The following is a 20,172-nucleotide window of genomic DNA, read 5'->3' on the forward strand; positions in this document are numbered from 1 at the left end:
TACCGGTTTAATGGAATGGAGACTTCAGTGCGATTGTTTTATAGAGTAACTAGCTGACCCGGCGAACTTCGTACCGCCTTAGCGTAGAGATTTCTTAATATTTTTTTCCGTAAGAACCATCCTTGGACTTCCACAAACATTTAAAAAAAAGAATTATCGAAATCGGTTTAGCCGTTCACACGTGATGCCGTGACAACGCGAAACGGGTTTCATTTTTATATATATAGATAAGAATTTTCAATAACCCTAATAAAGCTCGTAAACACGGTAGAAGAGTCCTCAAAGAAGATTAATAACTGAACTGATAGTTTTTGCAGTTTTTAATAACGTTCTCTCAATAAATTAACTCGTAAAAAATTCAATTAATCTCTCAACGGAGCTCGTTCCGCTGCTTATAAAAATTCGAAATGATTTATCAGTTAAACTTAAATCTCTCGGGCAGACCTAACCCGCGGTGTGGGAATAAAATACGTAGGTATATGGTATGATCCTCTGAAACGAATATGGCGGCTCATTTAACTTTTGGCGGTTTGCGGATGAAACTCCGAAATTCTGCAAACAGCAAATAAACTGATGCGTGTAAAATTAAAGTATCTGTGTCATATTGTTTGTTCGGGAATGTGAAAACGTGGTTCGGGAAATAATATTGTATATGGAAAAGGACGGTAATAATTCTCTTTAGATTTACTTTTAAAACAGGCTGACAACGGGGTGGTCCTACGTATGTACGGATCCTCCTATATTTTCCTTTTAGGTGCAGAACCCAAAAATCCTCATTCTTCTTCCAAAATCTTTCACATCTTCAATTGTCTTACTTGCTGTATCTGTCTAAAGAGAATGATGATTGATGATGATAATACATGACCTTAGTGCAATAAAAAAGCCACGTAATTTAGGGTTTTAATAATGTGTCACCAACTGAACCTAACAAAAACTTCCATGACAAGGTTAAAGATTAAAGACATTCCATGTCGCCTATAGCCCGGCCATTTGGGGTTTTATTTGAATAGACGATAATGTCGATTGTTGTCTAGTTACAGAACTAGCCCAAAGTAAGCACGTTTTTACTAACGGGACAAGCGTACGTGACTTACCCTTTAGCAATTGGCTATCTAAGCAAAAAGATTCGCAAGTTTTCAACCTAATAGCATAGTTTAATAATGAGCCTTTTAGGGCTTGTATGACTATCAGAATATTGTAGAATGAACAGATATTAGAATTTAAATAGACAATAAAACAACAGTAATCCGCAATAATCATTATTTTTTAATTAACATGAAAAATGTTGACATTTCGTTCAATAATAACGCAATACATTGTTTCAAGAGATTTGATAATGTCATGTGAAAGCAAAAGCTTCGATTTCGTCGCGAAAATGGTATTCAGCAGCACTATATGAATAAAGTATATAAATTGATGTTATTACATAAACAAAATAAAGCATCATGACTTAGTATTGTGAAAATTTTCGGCAGTATTACCACAAGTGAATGTGTAAATAAATAAATCAAAAAGAAAGTACACTAACCAAAAAATGTTTGAGCCTCTACATTATTTTTATGGTAAAAAATATATGGTTTTTAACTTTTTCTCATATTACTGAGAATGTTACAATAACAGAGGTCCTACGCGGCAAGACGATTTCTGAACTTCCGAGTCTGCCTATCTCTTTCACTCTAATTGAATTGCCAAACTGAGCAAGACAGTTATACCCAAAAAAGAAATTGTTCTGCAGAGTAGGGCCACTGATGTAGTATTATAACCGAAATATATTATCATTTAACAAAATTATCTTCTTACAATCTTATAGAAAGCTGCCGAGCTGAATATTAATATTTATAATTATTATACAATTCCAAAAAAAACAAAAAATATGGAAGTTACATTTTATAAACAAAAAAGGGAATTTGGTTTTAAACCCAGTTCCTATAAATATAATGCATTTACATTATTTGATTTTAGCCTATCAGTCGTCCAAAATCAAACAAAAAGAATGAGATAAATTTATTACTTTACTTCCTTTTAAGGGTGATGAAATAAAGTTATGAATCTAACGATCGACTGTTCAGTCAAATTATTGAATTATTATAATGTTCAATACCAATGTTACTACATCAAGAACAGTAAAAACACCCTGCAGAAGGAAATAAAATAATAAGGTAAAAATATACATGTGATTTTAGCACTTTCCGCGGCAGTAATCAAGGCACTATAGAAGTTTTATTTATGACTGCTATAGTCCTTCACTATCGCGGAAAGAAAGAAGGCTACAAAACCTAGGTTCAAGGCGTTATCCTATTACAGCCATGACGTCACTAGACGATAATACTTTACATATAGGGACATTTATACATATTTATAGTGTTGCATTTACAATAGATCATTATGACAAATTAGATTATTTATACACAAACAATAAATTACGGCGAAAAGTAACATAACTACAACCAATTCATACATCCTTGAGTATTTACCAATGAGTTGAAAGTTTAGAGCAATTTTCAAAATTATTATAACATTTTTTTTAAATATTGATTCATAATTTTCGATTTATAAATAAATAGATTTTACATAATTGAAAGTATCTGACCAAAACTAATAATATTATGATTTTTATACTTAATTTACTGTGGCATGTTAGCGTAGGTATACAAAAATACCAAAATTACATTTCGTGGAAGATATAATGTGAAGTACAGACGACAGCAAATCAGACTACACATTTATTTATTTAAAATCTTTATTGCACGCAACACAAAAATACGAGGTACAAAAGGCGAGCTTATTATTATTGTTAAGTCCAACCTTTTTTTTTTTCATTTTAGGTGGTAAAATTACAATCCGTACAAACCAATTGCGCACCTCGCTGGAATGGGACTCTCCCTCCCACTTAGGCCCAGAACAGACGGTGAAACGCAACTGCAACGAAACTGCAACTTTGTGATGATTCTGATGAATGAAACTGAAACTGAAAGTTTCAAACTGGTCGTGTCATGTGTGGTCTCTCAACGGACGCTATGGCAGAAACTTAGATGCAACTCAAAAGTAACTAGCAGTTGCAGTTTCGTTGCAGTTGCGTTTCACCGTCTGTTCTGGGCCTTATACCCTGTCTGCGTTGAGGTTCGAAGTGACGTCACGGCTGCCAGGTGCACATTTAACTCGCCCGGGTTGTACAACTATGTAAGATTTTAGTTGAAGACGTATTTAACTTGATATGCTATCGTCTGTACATTTATAACTAGTAATTTCGAAATATATACAGGCCATTAGGTTTTAGTTACATGACACAATTTACAAATAAATCGAGGTACCCTCAAAAGCTATTTTATGACGTCATTATAACTAAACCTTTTTGAATGCAGTCACGGAATACAAACGAAAAATATTTTGTCGAAAAATTTGTTACCAGAAGTTATAATTATTAAACAAAACCCATTTTTATCCGCGACGTAGCGAGAGCGAAATAGAAATAAAGATGCATATAAAATTTGAATTACCCATTAGCCAACAACTTCCTACATTATGCTACCGTAGTTTGACTACATTGCTAGTTTCACAAAAATATAATTTTTGCGAGGGAATCTAGCACCTCTGTCGTTGGAAATAACCTATGTGCACTCTTTGGATATACCCAAACAGAAAATTCAATAAACTACAAACGACAGCACATCAACATAAACACTGTGGGTGGGGTCGTATTTAATTAGGGTTTTCGCGTATGAATGATCCGCTAGATGGCGGGACGTGGATGTGGGGTCTGACTGCTGCGTGATTGGTGGATTTTGACAAATCTGTCAATGTCATGTCAAAAATACGCGAAAACCCTCATTGCAATAGAAGCTATTTTGCAACGAAAATGTAGTCTAATGTGCTGTTGTCTGTACAATAAAGTTAATGACATAATTATAATAATAAGGAATTTGTAACGCAATCTTCAGTCTCAAATTCTATTTCGAGATTTCATACTGAAGAGAAAGTTCGTTAAAGACAAATGAAGATCACAACGGACTAAAAAACAACAACAATGAAATTATGAATTGAAAATAATGATTAATTGAGAATTGAGGTCAATGATAAATTAAAATAAATTACTCCGACAGTTCCACGACATAACAATATATTGCGAACTTAGCTATTTACATTACTTAGCGGTCCATGGTGGTGGTGTTGCCAGGTGTATAATATAACTGGACATTACGGACTAATATTATCATGTCTCAATAAACTAATGACTAAGAAACACATAACTTAAAGGACATGTCCTGGTACGACATGATTTATTCAACCAAAGTGACGAAGGTATGGAAACATTATAAGCGTCCTTTAAACAACTAAACATCTGACTGATAATGCTCAAGTTGTACTTTGATTTATAAAAGCATGAATTTTAACGTATTCGCAAACATAACAATGAGGTCTCACAGTGCGCGTTGACGCACAGGGTCGCAAAAATATATTCATTGACAATACTTGAGTGGCGAAGTGACACACACGAACCAATCACTTAGCTCTATTCAACGCTGTGCGTTCGACTACGCATAGCGTTGCTGCTTCACTTTTGTAAATACGGGCGGTTAGTGCAAAATAAAGAACTTCAAGATATACGTCCGTATTCACAAACGATGCTTGCTTAAGTGAAACAGAAAATCGAACGCACAGCGTTGAATAGAGCTCTGTGATTGGTTCGTGTGTCACCCTATGCGTCCACGCGCACTGTGAGACCTCATAGTAATGTTTGTGAATACGGTACACGACACGAATAAAAAGTATTAATTTCAATATAACATTTCAAAACAAAATAAACGTAAACTAATCACAATGTTTACCTGTCACTTAACAAATATTCGCACTGGCAACACTACCGCCTGGCAACACTACCGCCTGGCAACACTTCGCCGAGTCACTTCCGCCGCAGCCGACAGCGCCGGCGGGCCCGCGTTATTATGGGAACTCGTTGAACTGCGCTAAGGCGGTTTTTACCCTGAAACAAACAGCATTTTTAGTATGACTCAACAATCATAATATAGTCTCACGATTTTGAAACGTCAAGTGGCAAAAATCAATAACTAAAACCCAGTATTGATAGAAGCGCCCTCCTGACAATGTCATAGCTGGGACGATTCAGTGTTCAATATCAGCATACTGGTAGGAACCTCTTGTCCCGTGGCAGCATATTGTTGACTGAGCGACATACCGCTCACACACGGCATTTTGCTCCCCGGGCAACATTTTGCAAACCAACCGGTGTTACCCGTGTCAAGCGGCGTTTTATAAGGAGCATTTCTCTCACTAGGCGGCATTTCACTCACCAGGTGATGTTCCACTGACTATGCGGCTTTTCACTCACCAAGCGGCATTTTGTTCACCAGGCGGCATTTTGCTCACCGCACGCATTTCCCTCACCAAGCCTCCCTACTCACTTGTCGTGCAGATGCGCGCCCGCCTCGCCGCGCCTCACCAGGTTGCCGGCCATATAACGCTGCCAAGCGGCATTCACTAAGCGGCATTTCACTCACCGGGTGACGTTCCGTTATCTAAGCTACTTTTCAGTAACCAAGCGGCATTTTGCTCACTGAGCGGCATTTTGCTCACCATGCGGCATTTTGCTCATCATGCGGCATTTTGCTCACCACGCGGCATTTTGCTCATCATGCGACATTTTGCTCACCACGCGGCATTTTGCTCTTCAGGCGGCATTTTGCTCACTCGGCGGCATTTTGCTCACCACACACATTTCTCTCAGCAGCCACTCACTTGTCGTGCAGGTGCGCGGCGTCCTGGCGCGCGCGCAGCAGCTTGAGCGCGCGCAGCACGCCGAGGAGAATAGCGCTGACAAGCGGCATTTCACTCACTAAAGCCTTGATCACACGTACCGAGTAATCGGGCGAGACAATAAAATGTTTATCTACTCGGTCGAGACAGTTGGGTGAGCGAGTCACATATTCGAGCGCTCGAGCACTCGGCGCTATGTCCATACACACCGAGTACTCGGCCGATAGCACTGTCTCGCCCGTTTGCTCGGTGCGTGTGATCAAGGCATAAGCGGCATTTCACTCACCGGGTGACGTTCCGCTAACTGCGCTGCTCGGAGTCAAGCGGAGTCAAGTGCGCGGCAGAGTGCAACCTGCTACGGCAGATGCAATGAGGGCTATCGTTTTTATACTTAACAGTTGGCACCCCTGGCGATTGACAGGACCTTACTCTACAGTGGCGCCATCTTGATGAGTGCAAATGCGATAGTCCTCCTACCACTTTCGCGCTCACCAGACCAGTTGGTGCCACTGTCTTCGCTACTAGCAAGTGACAGGACCTTACTCTACAGTGGCGCTAACTGGTGAGCGCTAAAACGATAGCCCTCATTCCGCGCGCATCTCCCGCGATTCGGCCAGTTATAACCGCAAGCACAGAATAATAATAAGTACTACGTACAGAAGTTTTACTTAGCGAAGGTATTTAAAAAAATGTATGCTCAATGTCATTAGCAATATGGTGTAATTTAGCCTGTCTCAAGAGTCAAGCACCATTTTGTTGACAAACGTCAGTGATCGGCACTGCGCCGAAGCTATAGGGCTGACTTCGGTAAAATGATATGACGTGAGGTGCCAAACTGCGGAAAATGNTCTCATTGGGTGACGTACTGGTAACTGAGCTGCTTTTCAGTCACTACACGGCATTTTCTTCACCAAATGGCATTTTGCTAACAAAGCGGCATTTTGCTCACTCGGCGGCATTTTGCTCACCAAGCGGCATTTTGCTCACTCGGCGGTATTTTGCTCACCACGCGGCATTTTGCTCACCAAGCGGCATTTTGCTCAGGCGGCATTTTGTTCAACAGGCGGCATTTTGCTCACCACGCGGCATTTTGCTCACCACACAGCATTTCTCTCAGCAACCACTCACTTGTCGTGCAGGTGCGCGGCGTCCTGGCGTGCCCGCAGCAGCTTGAGCGCGCGCAGCACGCCGAGGTCGGCCAGGCGCGCCTGCCGCATAGCGCTGCCGAGCGGCATTACTCTCACCAGGCGGCATGTTGCTCCCCACACACATTTCTCTCAGCAGCCACTCACTTGTCGTGCAGGTGCGCGGCGTCCTGGCGCACGCGCAGCAGCTTGAGCGCGCGCAGCACGCCGAGGAGAATAGCGCTGACAAGCGGCATTTCACCCACTAAAGCCTTGATCACACGTACCGAGTAATCGGGCGAGACAGTAAATTGTTTACCTACTGGGTCGAGACAGTAGGGTGAGCGAGTCACATACTCGAGCGCTCGAACACTCGGCGTAATGTCCATACACACCGAGTACTCGGCCGAGAGCACTGTCTCGCCCGTTTGCTCGGTACGTGTGATCAAGGCATAAGCGGCATTTCACTCACCGGGTGACGTTCCGCTAACTGCGCTGCTCGGAGTCAAGCGGAGTCAAGCGTTGTGCGCGGCAGAGTGCAACCTGCTACGGCAGACGCAGTTCCGCGCGCATCTCCCGCGATTCATCATCATCATCATCAACAGCCCTTTACAGTCCACTGCTGGACTATGAGCCTTGTACGAGCACGATCGTACATCCTGCTGCACCGTCAGCATTGACCGCCGNACTCATTGGGTGACGTACTGGTAACTGAGCTGCTTTTCAGTTACTACGCGGAATTTTTCTCACCAAATGGCATTTTGCTAACAAAGCGGCATTTTGCTCACTTGGCGGCATTTCTCTCACCAAGCGGCATTTTGCTCACCAGGCGGCATTTTGCTCACCGAGCGGCATTTTGCTCACCACACGCCATTTCTCTCAGTACGCGGCATTTCTCTCAGCAGCCACTCACTTGTCGTGCAGGTGCGCGGCGTCCTGGCGTGCCCGCAGCAGCTTGAGCGCGCGCAGCACGCCGAGGTCGGCCAGACGCGCCTGCCGCGCCGCCGCGCCCGCCTCGCCGCGCCACACCAGGTTGCCGGCCACGAATAACGCTGCCTCTTGGAGTTTGCTCTCGGGGTGCGCCTGAGTGGTGAATAAGAAAAAAAAAAATCTTTGGACAATTTCACACAGCGCCAGCTAGCCCCAAAGTAAGCAACTTAATGCTTGTGTTATGGGTGCTAGCTTAACGGATATACTACTTATATACTTTTTTTTTTAAATACATACATATTATACATAATAACACTCAGACCCGCCACAGAAATTAAAATTCATCATTTCAATTTCTGCCCGGCCGGGAATCGAACCCGGGACCTCTCGGCATAGTAGTCCGTTCTGAACCACTACACCAAACGGCCGACTGTTATAGTGTTGCCGATCGATAGTCGACTATCGTTAGTCTATCGATAGTCAAACTATCGCAAAACTATCGATTGGCCTATCGATAGTATCGATACTGTCGATACTATCGATACTATCGATAGCTCAAAACGAGGCAATACTATTGAATATGTGCAATACTATCGATTTAATATTGTAAACGATACTATTGTAAATTGCCAAACTATCGATAGTCTAGAACAATCGATAGTGTCGATACTATCGATAGTTTATTCTTCACTAGCAACAATACTATCGATAGTATCGATAGTATTGCACATATTCAATAGTATTGCCTCGTTTTGAGCTATCGATGGAGAAGGCTTTTTCGAATGAAAACTATCGATAGTTTTACTATAGATAGTTCGGCAACACTACTGTGTTAAAAATCTTGAAGATAATTTTGTAGTTATTTTTTTTAAGTCGGAAATATGTCAGGATATTTGAAATTATGTTAATACTAGCTTTTGCCCGCGGCTTCACCCGCGTGAAATTTAGTTCGTCACAGATCGTCGTAAATTATAGCCTATATGTAATTCTGGGTTATAAAGAATAATACTGTAAAGTTTCATCAAAATCCGTTTAGTAGTTTTTGTGTGAAAGAGTAACTTTCGCATTTATAATATTAGTAGGAAAATAAGAAATCAAATGCCTTGTCTCATACGAGTATGTAACATTTGCGTGGTCCCATCGCGTATCAAACTGGCTACAGCTTTGAGTCAAACACAACATCCCTTAAAAAACCGACTCGACTTTGGTTATATCGTATCGTATCAGCGAGGTTACTCCGAAAAACGTTATCCGAAGTTTTGAATGTTTCCATCTCTCTCACGCAAAACGAGATGCCAACATGAGCGACGGTGACAGAAAAGACCCGAAACTACGTAAACAGCGTTTCGGAGTAAAATAAATTAAATTCATAAAATTCATTTATTTTTGCATATAGGCTTTTAAAAAGCACTTTTAACACGTCCCAATATTAACCCTACCACTGATGTAGCCCTGCAGTCCCTGCAGATGCGAATGCGATACGGATACGGTGATCAAATGATCATATCAAGACTCGGCTTTATTCTATCAGAGTTGCTGTCATTCTTCTATAGTCTGGTCCGGGAGCACGTAGAATTTTGTCCAATGACATAGCAACATAATTACGCGCGAGCGATAAGGATGGGTAGCTTGGGGTCATTGGACAAAATTCTACGTGCTCCCGGACCAGACTATACGCAATCTCATCCCCCAACTCACCAAGTAATCGACGAGCTTCCTCAGCACATCCTCGTTGGCCATGATGAGGTCCTTGGCCTTCTCGCCGTCGCCGATGTTGCCCAGGATACACAGCGCCTGTTCCTTCACCTCCGCCGGGTACGAGCCCTCCAGGACTACTATCACAGCCTGGGGATAAAACAAGGCTTTTAAATGGCTTTTCATAACTCTAGAGGAGTGTTTGGTACTGGTTAAACTGCGAAAGCACGAATAGGGATGTTTCCTGGGTAAAAAACCAAGAGTTTGAATTAGTCCGTCGGTTAACTTATCAAAAAACTTCTAAACTAAGGAAAATTTTATTGAGAGGTAACGCGCGCCAAAGTTCAAAAGAAGAGGCCTGTGACATCAAGGCGTGTAGCACTTTGTGACGTCACGCGGAACTGCAAACGTATCATAACTTCGTAATTATTTGTTTGATTGACAAATAAAAATGTTACGTGTCCAATATTTTTTTATAAATTTTTGACAAATTAGTTTTTTTATTAAACTAGCCTATTATAGCCAAAGGCATACAACTATCAGTATCACGACAAAGAGTCGAATTGTGTTTAGTTGTCGGGGGTTAAGTTATCAGGAGTCGAGTTGTAGAGTTGGGTTGTCAAGAGGTCGAGTTGTTAAAAAATCGGCAATCAGCAGTGATATTTTTTAATGCATTCACTCAATTTGTACTTCTTCTTCTATTCTTTTCGTGTACTTATTATCACATACCTGCATAACCTGCGAGCAGTATTCGCTCATGATGGCATCTATATGCTGCCGCGTGGAGAGAAGGTTTCTTAGCAACCCTAAAGTTTTCATAATTACGCGCGTGTCGCTATCGCCTAGTAATCGGAACATTTGTTCTGTGCCTAAGCAGCACAGGATTCGCTGTTTCACTTTTTGTTCCGCCTGGAACAGAAATAGATAATATTAAAACCGTTCCCAAATATTTAGGTTGGGTTCTACTCGTGATGGTGAACACCTTTTAGAATGGGATCGATGGTGACAAAGAGAAAAAAGTCAGCTGTAGCGTATGTTAAAATAACACCAACACTACGCCAAAATTTAACAAATATTAGGTAAAAAAAACTCAGTAAAACTCATTTATTTCTGTAAGTAGGCTTTAAAAAAGCACTTTACACGTCCCAGTATTAACCCTACCACTGCTTCAGGACAATAAATGGGCCAGTGCTGAGAAGAAGCAGCGCAAGAAACTCAGACACTATTGTCAGCCTCTTTTTCAAAGGTTAACAGCAGTATATAATGTTGTTAATACAACAGTTTGTGGTAGGGAATAGGTAATGGCTATTTTATAGTGAACTTTCCAAATGAATTTGTAATCAAAATTACCTGAAAAGCCATATTCATTAGTGCCCAGATTCCGTTTAGCCTCAAAGCCGCTTCTGGCCTTTTCGTTAAATTACACAGCATTTCTACAGCACCTGTAAAACGGTTAATACTTATCAATAGATGTAGTCATTTCGTTAAATTTTACAAAATACTAGCAGTCAGAAGACTTTATTTGCGTGATAATACACAAAAACATAATGTATGGACAAACATACAACAAAGACGGAACAAATGAAAAGGAAAACGCCAATCACTGATATCATGAACCTTATGAATTGACATTCCCATTGACCCTCAATTTTGTTCTAATAGAACCCAGGTAGGTACTATCGCTATTATACCACTTAGAGTCAGTTAAGCTGTGATATTGTGTATTCCAAAATGTATCTTATCGTTTATCTGATAGGGATCAATTTAGCTTGAAAGGGACCACGATATAACTAACCATAGACAACAATTTACCATAAAAGCAACTTAGCTTGAGCTAAAGGACCACACTACATCTAACCATAGACAAAATTAAACCAAGCCCTTCAAAATGAAATGCCAAGTGAGAACGCACAAAGACATTAGTGTATCAAACCTTGATCTAACATTGGCTCTTTGGCGGGCGAGAACTCCAGCAAGAGGTTGCACAGTGTCGACGAGCCCACGGTCAACAGTTCTGTGCCGGGAGAGTCACTTAGCAGCTGCATCAGCGGCCTCCACACGGCATGATCCTGGGGACAATCCATTATGAAGTTAGATGCTATTATTATAAGTGCGAAGGTGGAATTAAACCTTCGCACTTATAATAATGAAGTATGTCGGGGGAGCTACCTGAAATGTTGTCCGTAGCTGTTGCACTGATCTTGAAAGTGAATGCAGGCACCTCACAGCGGCTAGTCTCACCTGTGGTACAAAGAATTTTATGCATTAAATTTTCTATACAGAGTAGAATTTAGTAATGCCACCTGGAGGGAAAGTACTGTTAATACTGCAGATAGAAAATTTTACTGAAAGAAAACATTCCTTTATTTTTGAAAAGAAAGAGAACTGCATTCATAGATTTTCATGGATTTTCGAAAATTCACTACATATAGCCTGACCAGGAACATAAAAACCGTGGCACAGACGCGCTTCAATTGCATTTGATAGTGCAACACTGAGTACAGTCGTACATGTGTTAAATTAATAGGCTAAATTTATGTATCAGGATTCAGGATTACGGGCTAATTTGATATTTTCATAAATTAACGAAAAATATTATTAAAGATAACCTGGTTTAAATAAATTAAATGAAACCATCAATCGAGCTAGTAGGATTTATTTTATTATTCATCAATAATCAAATTCAGAACATGAATATTCAACTGCAATGTCTGCTCATGAACGCTTCAAACTCGGTACTTCTTTCCCAATTCCATAAAATTCAAAACTTAGAAAGTGACAAAAAACTTTAAAATAGGTAGTTGAAACAGACTACAGCTAATTTTCATAGTGGACTGTACCATACGATAAACATGTCAGTCAATTTGACAACCTTTGTCGGAAACATTATTCAATGAAAATATTGTCCGAACCCTTAGTATTTCTCTTCGACAAATACATTAACACATCGTGAACCACTTTTCTTTCACGACTATAAAAATATTTTAGCAATTTAATTCACGAAATCAATTGCACACATTTAAAATAAAGTTTGTTTACACTTTGACAACAATAGACTGACATGCATGGTGACATGTCAATGAAGTTTTCAGTTACTGTTGCCATTAAAAGAAATTAGTACCATTAGTTTTCCGCAATATGGCGAGGGTTTTTATGTTCCTGGTCAGGCTATACCATACAATTTTCTGTACATAATTAAAATAATTTAAGATTTTATAGATTTCCTTTCATTTGATTTATTAAGTTTCTTAGAGAGATTTTATCCTTATACTTGACCCTAACGATTGATGCAATAAAAATACAGGGTGTAATTTTTAACAGATTTTAGTTGGTTCGATTCCCGGGTGTGGCAATTTTTTTTTTAATCTTTGAATGCAGTTCTATTTCTTTTCAAAAATAAAGGAATGTTTTCTTTGAGAATTTTTTTCTATCTATAATATTAAAAGTACTTTCCCTTCAGGTGGCATTACAAAATTCCACCCTGTATATTTCACACTTCAAGTTACTCCGTCTTTTTTTATTATGTCCCACGTGTTGCCATCATAGTTTGAAACCGGTAACGGCGAACGACGCCGTGCGGTGTAAATTTTAAATTGAAGCATTTTAAATTGATCCAGCCAGGAAAGGACGGGGACATTATCATTCTTCCTCAAAATACTATTATTATAGATTGTTTCATCCACGCGCCCCACCATTCTTCCGCTAATAATTAAGTGTTATCGGTACACGCTAAATTATATTATCTATGAGTGCACACGCACACTACAATAATGACGCTCGAATTGCTCGGATCATACTTCCCGCACTCCGCGCTTCCCTCGGCCAAAAAATTGGTGGGGCGCGTCTTCGTGGATGAAACGATCTATAATTAGAAAGAAAGAAACATTTATTGCCATGGACATCACAAAAGACAAAAGAGGTGAAATAAAAAAAAAGCAAATAAGACAGAGGTGACATAAAACATACAATGAATGAGCAAGTTTAGTAAACTAAGCAGTGTCACCCTGTCGCACAGCGATGCCCATCGCAATGGGACCTATCATATCATTACTTCTCATTCGCTGTTACAAACCATAAAAAAAACTCACAGCCGGTTCAGGATTGTTCATCCCATTGACAATGTGCACCATGAGGCCGTGCGTCTCAATGATCCTCTTCCTGATGTCCTCATCGTTGGCGCCGAGCGACGCGAAGCACTTGAAGGCGCCCTGCTTCGCGGCAGGGCTTGCGCAATTCACGATGTCCGCTAGCGAGCTCATCAGGTGGTTGGATATCGCTGCTAATCGCTGGAGAGAAGTGTCAACCTGCCGGGATAAATAGACGGTGTCAAATCTATACTAATATTATAAATGCGAAAGTAACTCTGTCTGTCTATCTGTCTGTCTCGCTTTCACGCCTAAACCACTGAACCGATTTTGATGAAATTTGGCATAGAGATAGTTTGAGTCTAATTTTTATCCCGGTTTTTTAAAGTTTTTCTGTGACAGACAAAATTCCACGCGGGCGAAGCCGCGGGCGGAAAGCTAGTATACCATAATATTGATTTGAACTTTCATGGTCACTAACATAATTATTATTACTGACGGGAACTCAAAATTAAGGCACATGGTAGCAATCCCGTCAGTGCCAATAATTATATTTGACACCATTCCCCGCTAATTCGAAATCACAACTTTTCTAAAAAGACACTTCATTCTGGTCTTAAAAACTTTATTTATTTTAAATTAAGTTTTTGGTCGCATTGTAATTAAAAAAAAGGAGTTTATTGGATGGCGATTCGAATACGCAAACGATTCGAACTCGAAAGTTTTTCGTGGTAGATACAGGTGTTTTTTCATGTACAGTCACGGAATGAAAAGGTTCGTCAGTTTTCAAATTGATTCCTTCAACGAATCGCGAGCACATATTACCTTTTGAAACTGTTACAGAATAATCTCGAGTTAGAGAAAATAATCTTTAAATGTTCGTCAGTAAAGTTCAAAATTATTCAGATCAAAGTTGTTTGACGATTTATCTTGTCAAGAAGATTATTATGATTGATAAACTAAAACCCTCTTGTTGGTTCAAACTGCCATTATTATTTCTTTTAAATAAAAAAAACTATTGTCAATTGGTCAATGTCATCATTGCATTGCACTGATGGGATAGAAAAATAAACAAGCAAAACCTTATTCGTTAGCAAACGTCATATTTATTTAAATGTTAGCAGCACTGTTTCTTGCACTGTTATGTTGGCAGGTTTGACTCTCACAGTACCTATAGTGCAAGCGAAAACCGACACTAAGGTGACGAACCTTTTCATTCCGCGACTGTACATATTCTAGCTAGACTAAAGCCTGGTCCGTGAGCACGAGCTTGGAGTCATTGGACAAAATTCTACGTGCTCACGGACCAGGCTTTAGACGTAATGCTAGGCATGGAAAAACATGTAGCGAGCCGCGGGTAATAGCTATACTTAAAAATATCATTAGTGCACAATAAATTTCAAAGTGATATTGTTCCACAATTATTTCATTGCCATTTCCTTACAATTACTTGTACGAAGTTTTTATTTTTTTTCATACTTCCTTGTACAGTAAATAAAAATAATTACGTAAAAATCTAATATTTTGTTGTGTAAGGGTGTAATGGTTTTTATGAATTAAATCATAACATTTGTAACTAAGACACTTGTACTTGTATTCACCAGAAAGTTACAAATCAGTCATCAGTTCATCACCAATTATTTTTGTAAATAAAAAACTTAAAGTTTTAGATCATACCTCAGCCAAGTATGCTAATGTTTCCGCGGCCGATGCCCTGATGTCTTCCGGTATTTCTTTTGTACAGAGTCGTGCTAGACATGGTAAGGCCCCGAATACCACTCTGTAACAAATATTTAAATTACTTTTTGACGTTCTACATTTAGGCCTTTTAAACACTGCAAAGTTTTGCAACGATATAAACTTGTAAAAATATTAGACAGCCACGCAAGTGCAATCATTGTATCGCTGCGTTTAGTGGAGATTTACGACTGACTTGATCTTGTTGATACTGAGACTGAATTACGTTTTATCTTTGTAAAAAGTAGCTGTTTATAAAAGGCCTTAAGTATAAGTAGGGTCAAGGAGGCAACAGTGACTCGGTCGGCTACAGTGGCTCAGTCATGTTTCGACCTGAAGGTATAGGAATATATATTTGTCTCTTTTACCGATTCAAAGGTCTTTGTACCCGAACACGTTTAAACCAGTTTGCTCGCCGGTCAAGTGCCGTGCGGAAGGGTGAGGGAATGTTTTTTGTTTTCGCGCCCTCTAAATTACATTCTNGGATAATACCAATCGTAATAAATTAGGTATTTGTTTTATACACTTTTTTGTTTCATTGCGTCAAGCAATAAATGTACCTAGGTAGGTACTTTAAAATCTTATAAGTGTAACATTTCTTACTACAAACATCAGGATCATTCGACACCAAAAGTTCCTACAAGTCATTGAAAGCCATCTTAATTAACTAAGACAGAAATGTACACCAATTTCCCGGTATCAATTCAGCATCTTCTTTGAAACACATTAAAGTTTTCGCGAGGTGTTGCAGCTAGAAGTTTACACCTAGTTCCAAATTTCGCGATATCAATTTAAGTATCACAAATAAGACTGAGCCACGAGTAAACTTGATACGCGTCGAGTCTCTAAGTCTGCGTCAAAGTGCTGAAATGTATTAGTTACCGGCAAAAGTTCTTGCACCACTAAGTTCACTGTAGTGCTTTATACCACACATTTGCAGCTCCGGCGAGAGGTTTAATTAACTTATATCGCGCCACTTACTAATTGTAAGAGAGAAAAGTCTTAGAAAATAAGATTCAAGCTTTCTTTTAAACTCAATGTTTTACTCGTAGTTTAGTTTTAATATTGAAGGAAAATCGTTGATGAGAAAACTTACAAACCTAAAATTCTGAGTACGATGCTTGCAGATATCTTAAAATAAATGTTACGTAGCTACTTAAGGACTGTTTATATGCGGGATTGTAAACACAATTATTATACAATTTATGCGACATTCCTAAAAACGTTTACCACGTCTGTTTATACAGTTACAGCCTCTAACTGAATGCAATTCCAGGAAAATAATAATACTAAATTTCAATATTTGGAGAGTTTGTTACCGCTAACCCAAATATGGTGTGGTTTACAAATTACTGCTATTAAAACCAATTATATAATCAACTATAATTATATTTCAGGATACATGCGGTTTATAAATTGCATTCGATGAGTTAATATACTATTAGTTCCAGGAAACGCTGCTGATTAAACTTTAATCATTAAACACATAAACAGTATTTTACATGTTGTTTATTAAATTATAGTAAACCTATTATGGTTTCAACCAAAGGTCGTCCAAGGATTATTACAGGATGTCACATAAATATCGTCGGTCCAGCAAGTGGACGCTTGATGATAATGTTAGTACGAGAGCCCACGACCAAAATTTTTGTCTCATAGCAATACGGCCAAAACCGCATCAAATCGATAGATACGATTATCCTGAACTCGAAAAAACCAATATCAGACATTTTCCGCGTAGCGTTTGATCTGACCGAATTGTCAAAGAATTTTACCGAACTGCATCATAGCAATATGTCTGATTTGCAGACTGTAGTTGAATGATAGTTCTGAGATACCGGAAACATATTTTTCAGACGTTAGTGGTGTAGCGCAAACCCGTAAAGGTATACAGGTCGGCTAAATTTGTTGACATTTTCAAAAATTCGCTCAGGCTATATGCTACGCGCAAAATGTCTGAAAACAAACTTTTTCGTAATACAATTATAAAATCTATGTACATTTTCACTATCAGACGTATTGCTATAATACCGACTGTCTTTTGTCGCAGAAATGGCCTCCCACGCAGTTGCTACACTTTCGACCGTTACTACACACCTAGTCGGGTTCAGAATCATACAATCTAACGATTTTATAGGGTTTTTGCCGTATTGCTATGAGACATGGTTTTGGTCGTGGGCTCTCGTACTATGTGAAGAAATTAATAATTTGGTTATGTCATTGCTTGAGAAACTTAAATATTGCTTCAGTTATTTAATTATCCTCAAAACATGACATGTTACATTGTAATGATGTAAGTCTACACATAAAACATACACTACAAATTAAAGCCCAGATAGCGGTAGTGTTGTAATTAAAAATACTGAGTAAGTACCTGTAAAAAGTGTAGAATTAATAAACTCCAGAACTCCAAACAAAACTTTGGCGAAACTAAAAAGAATCCAACATTACTCGCGCTTTTGCTAACTACTTACTCGTACATTGAAAAAGAAAAAGGAAAATGAAACTAAAAGCTAAAAAATACAGAGCAGTTAGCGTACCAGTTCATAAAATGTATCGAACTTTTACGAATTGAACGATATTTTGTTTACTTCCTTTGTAACGAAATTTAAAACGTTCTTCAAATAAGCATTGCATAGCCGGATGTGATTTTCAAATACAGTAGAGTGGCTGTTGTTGAGCTTCTTATTTTATTACCATTTGTATTTTTCTCAATAATATTCTGTCCCAGACGATTAGAAGGCTACGTTCACCATGCTCAAACAAAACGAACCCAAGGTTAAGATTAACATTATCAAGATACCTACATCTTGTATATACAGTGTGTCCGGGCTTGTAGTGATCAAACTTTAAGGGCGTAATCTATGGACAATTTTATCGATGAAAATACTTCAAATTTGGGGCTTGACCCATTTCTCGCAAAATTACGAGGATTTAAGTTTTTAATTTTTAGTTTTCACCTCTTCCTTCAAAAACAAGTGAAAGCGTGGGTAGCTTCACACTAATAAGCAAAAATTTTATATCATGCGATAGCCAATAAAATTATCTATTAGCAGAAGTAGAAAACAGATACAAGTTTCATACATTTTAAGGGAGTAAGAATGGATTTAATTAGAAAAAAACATGACTTTTTTCACTTCTTTTTCAGTTATTTTCCAACACAAGAAAAACCAGGTCGTTAAGGTATGTTTTATTTGCATTGTATTATTAGTATTTGAGCTATTCTACAAAACGAATGTAAATTTATTAGTCTATGTCTATTAGTTTCGACGTAATTGTTGAACAAAGATACCCCTTCCCAGCGGTTTCCATAGTAATCGGAATAGGTTGTGTGATTCTTTCAGGCAGTGCATTTTCGCATGTCGCGTGCGCTATGGAAACCGCTGGGAAGGGGTATCTTTGTTCAACAATTACGTCGAAACTAATAGACATAGACTAATAAATTTACATTCGTTTTGTAGAATAGCTCAAATACTAATAATACAATGCAAATAAAACATACCTTAACGACCTGGTTTTTCTTGTGTTGGAAAATAACTGAAAAAGAAGTGAAAAAAGTCATGTTTTTTTCTAATTAAATCCATTCTCACTCCCTTAAAATGTATGAAACTTGTATCTGTTTTCTACTTCTGCTAATAGATAACTTTATTGGCTATCGCATGATATAAAATTTTTGCTTATTAGTGTTAAGCTACCCACGCTTTCACTTGTTTTTGAAGGAAGAGGTGAAAACTAAAAATTAAAAACTTAAATCCTCGTAATTTTGCGAGAAACGGGTCAAGCCCCAAATTTGAAGTATTTTCATCGATAAAATTGTCCATAGATTGCGCCCTTAAAGTTTGATCACTACAAGCCCGGACACACTGTATAAAAGAAAGTACATTATCAAGATACCTACATCTTGTATATATAGTTACTCCACTTATAACTCAAGAACGGATGAACCGATTTAGCTGAAAATTGTCAGGGTGGTAGTTTAGAGCCAGGAGAAGGACATAGGATACTTTTTATCCCGTTCGAAATTAAAAAAAAGTCTGCTTATTTATTGCCATTAATGGGGAACAAAGTTTGCCGGGTCAGCTAGTTGATAATAAAGTAACGGATAACAAAGGATCCAAAACAAAGCGTATCATAAGAATAACTATTTTGAAAAAAAAATACAAAATGTGGTAAGATTAATAAATATTAAAAAAATCTTAAAATTACTGCAACTTGTCATCGTGTCCACTTTTTAAAGTACTATTTTTATTTCTTAACATTTTAAGTTATTCCAATGGGCAAGACATTAAAATGTTAACGTAAATTTCTGAGTTCACAAAAATGTCAAGAACTTGGAAACAACGCCCCGTCTTACGCCCCGCTCTGAGACCCGCTAACGTATGAACGCGCCTTTACCTATTCACGATACAACTCAACATTTTCGCTGCAAATGCTGGAGCTACTTATGTCCCTCTCACGATGATACACAATAGAGATGCATACAAATAAAAATCAAGTGCGAGTCGATCTGTTATCTAATCCGGACTTTCTATTCATATTTGATTTCCTTTTCATCGGAAAAATATTTTAGTACCTCTGCAAATGTAAGTTTATAAGCTTACCGTTGATTCTTGCTACCCTAATAGTAATTGATTTCATTTACCTAATTACCTAAATTGCTTGTTGTTTACAGCTCTATAATATGATTGCTTTGACTTTTTGTTAGATTTGCGAGCGGAACTTAAAAAAATCAAGTTATCGTATTGAAAACTGATCGGAAAAACATGAGGACCTGCATTTTTAATTATAACAAGTAAATACTCGTAAAGACAAACAGACTGGCTTAGGGA

General features: G+C 38.6%; 1 protein-coding gene across 1 annotated transcript; it reads right to left on the bottom strand.

Moving 5' to 3' along the window:
- Positions 1-4,754: 4,754 nt before the first annotated feature.
- On the bottom strand, positions 4,755-16,001 carry LOC114357921 (armadillo repeat-containing protein 8-like). The gene is made up of 10 exons (XM_028311730.1): positions 15,985-16,001; positions 15,284-15,386; positions 13,610-13,825; positions 11,691-11,762; positions 11,455-11,590; positions 10,872-10,963; positions 10,251-10,430; positions 9,525-9,671; positions 7,810-7,979; positions 4,755-4,981 (listed from the first exon to the last, which is right to left on the bottom strand). Exons 1-10 carry the CDS (start codon positions 15,999-16,001, stop codon positions 4,942-4,944), a joined length of 1,173 nt encoding a protein of 390 aa, XP_028167531.1. The 3' UTR covers positions 4,755-4,941.
- Positions 16,002-20,172: the final 4,171 nt, after the last annotated feature.

Source organism: Ostrinia furnacalis, unplaced genomic scaffold (genome assembly GCF_004193835.3).
Source record: "Ostrinia furnacalis isolate ACB-3 unplaced genomic scaffold, ASM419383v2 OfSCF0260, whole genome shotgun sequence".
Taxonomy (NCBI): Eukaryota; Metazoa; Arthropoda; class Insecta; order Lepidoptera; family Crambidae; genus Ostrinia; species Ostrinia furnacalis.

What these genes read in the sequence shown, in the direction of transcription:
- LOC114357921 (XM_028311730.1), bottom strand. An exon ending in CATTAGCATACTTGGCTGAG is followed by an intron (nt 13,826 to 15,283) that starts GTATGATCTAAA and finishes TTATCCCGGCAG; the next exon opens with GTTGACACTTCTCTCCAGCG. An exon ending in GGAAGCTCGTCGATTACTTG is followed by an intron (nt 7,980 to 9,524) that starts GTGAGTTGGGGG and finishes TTCACCACTCAG; the next exon opens with GCGCACCCCGAGAGCAAACT.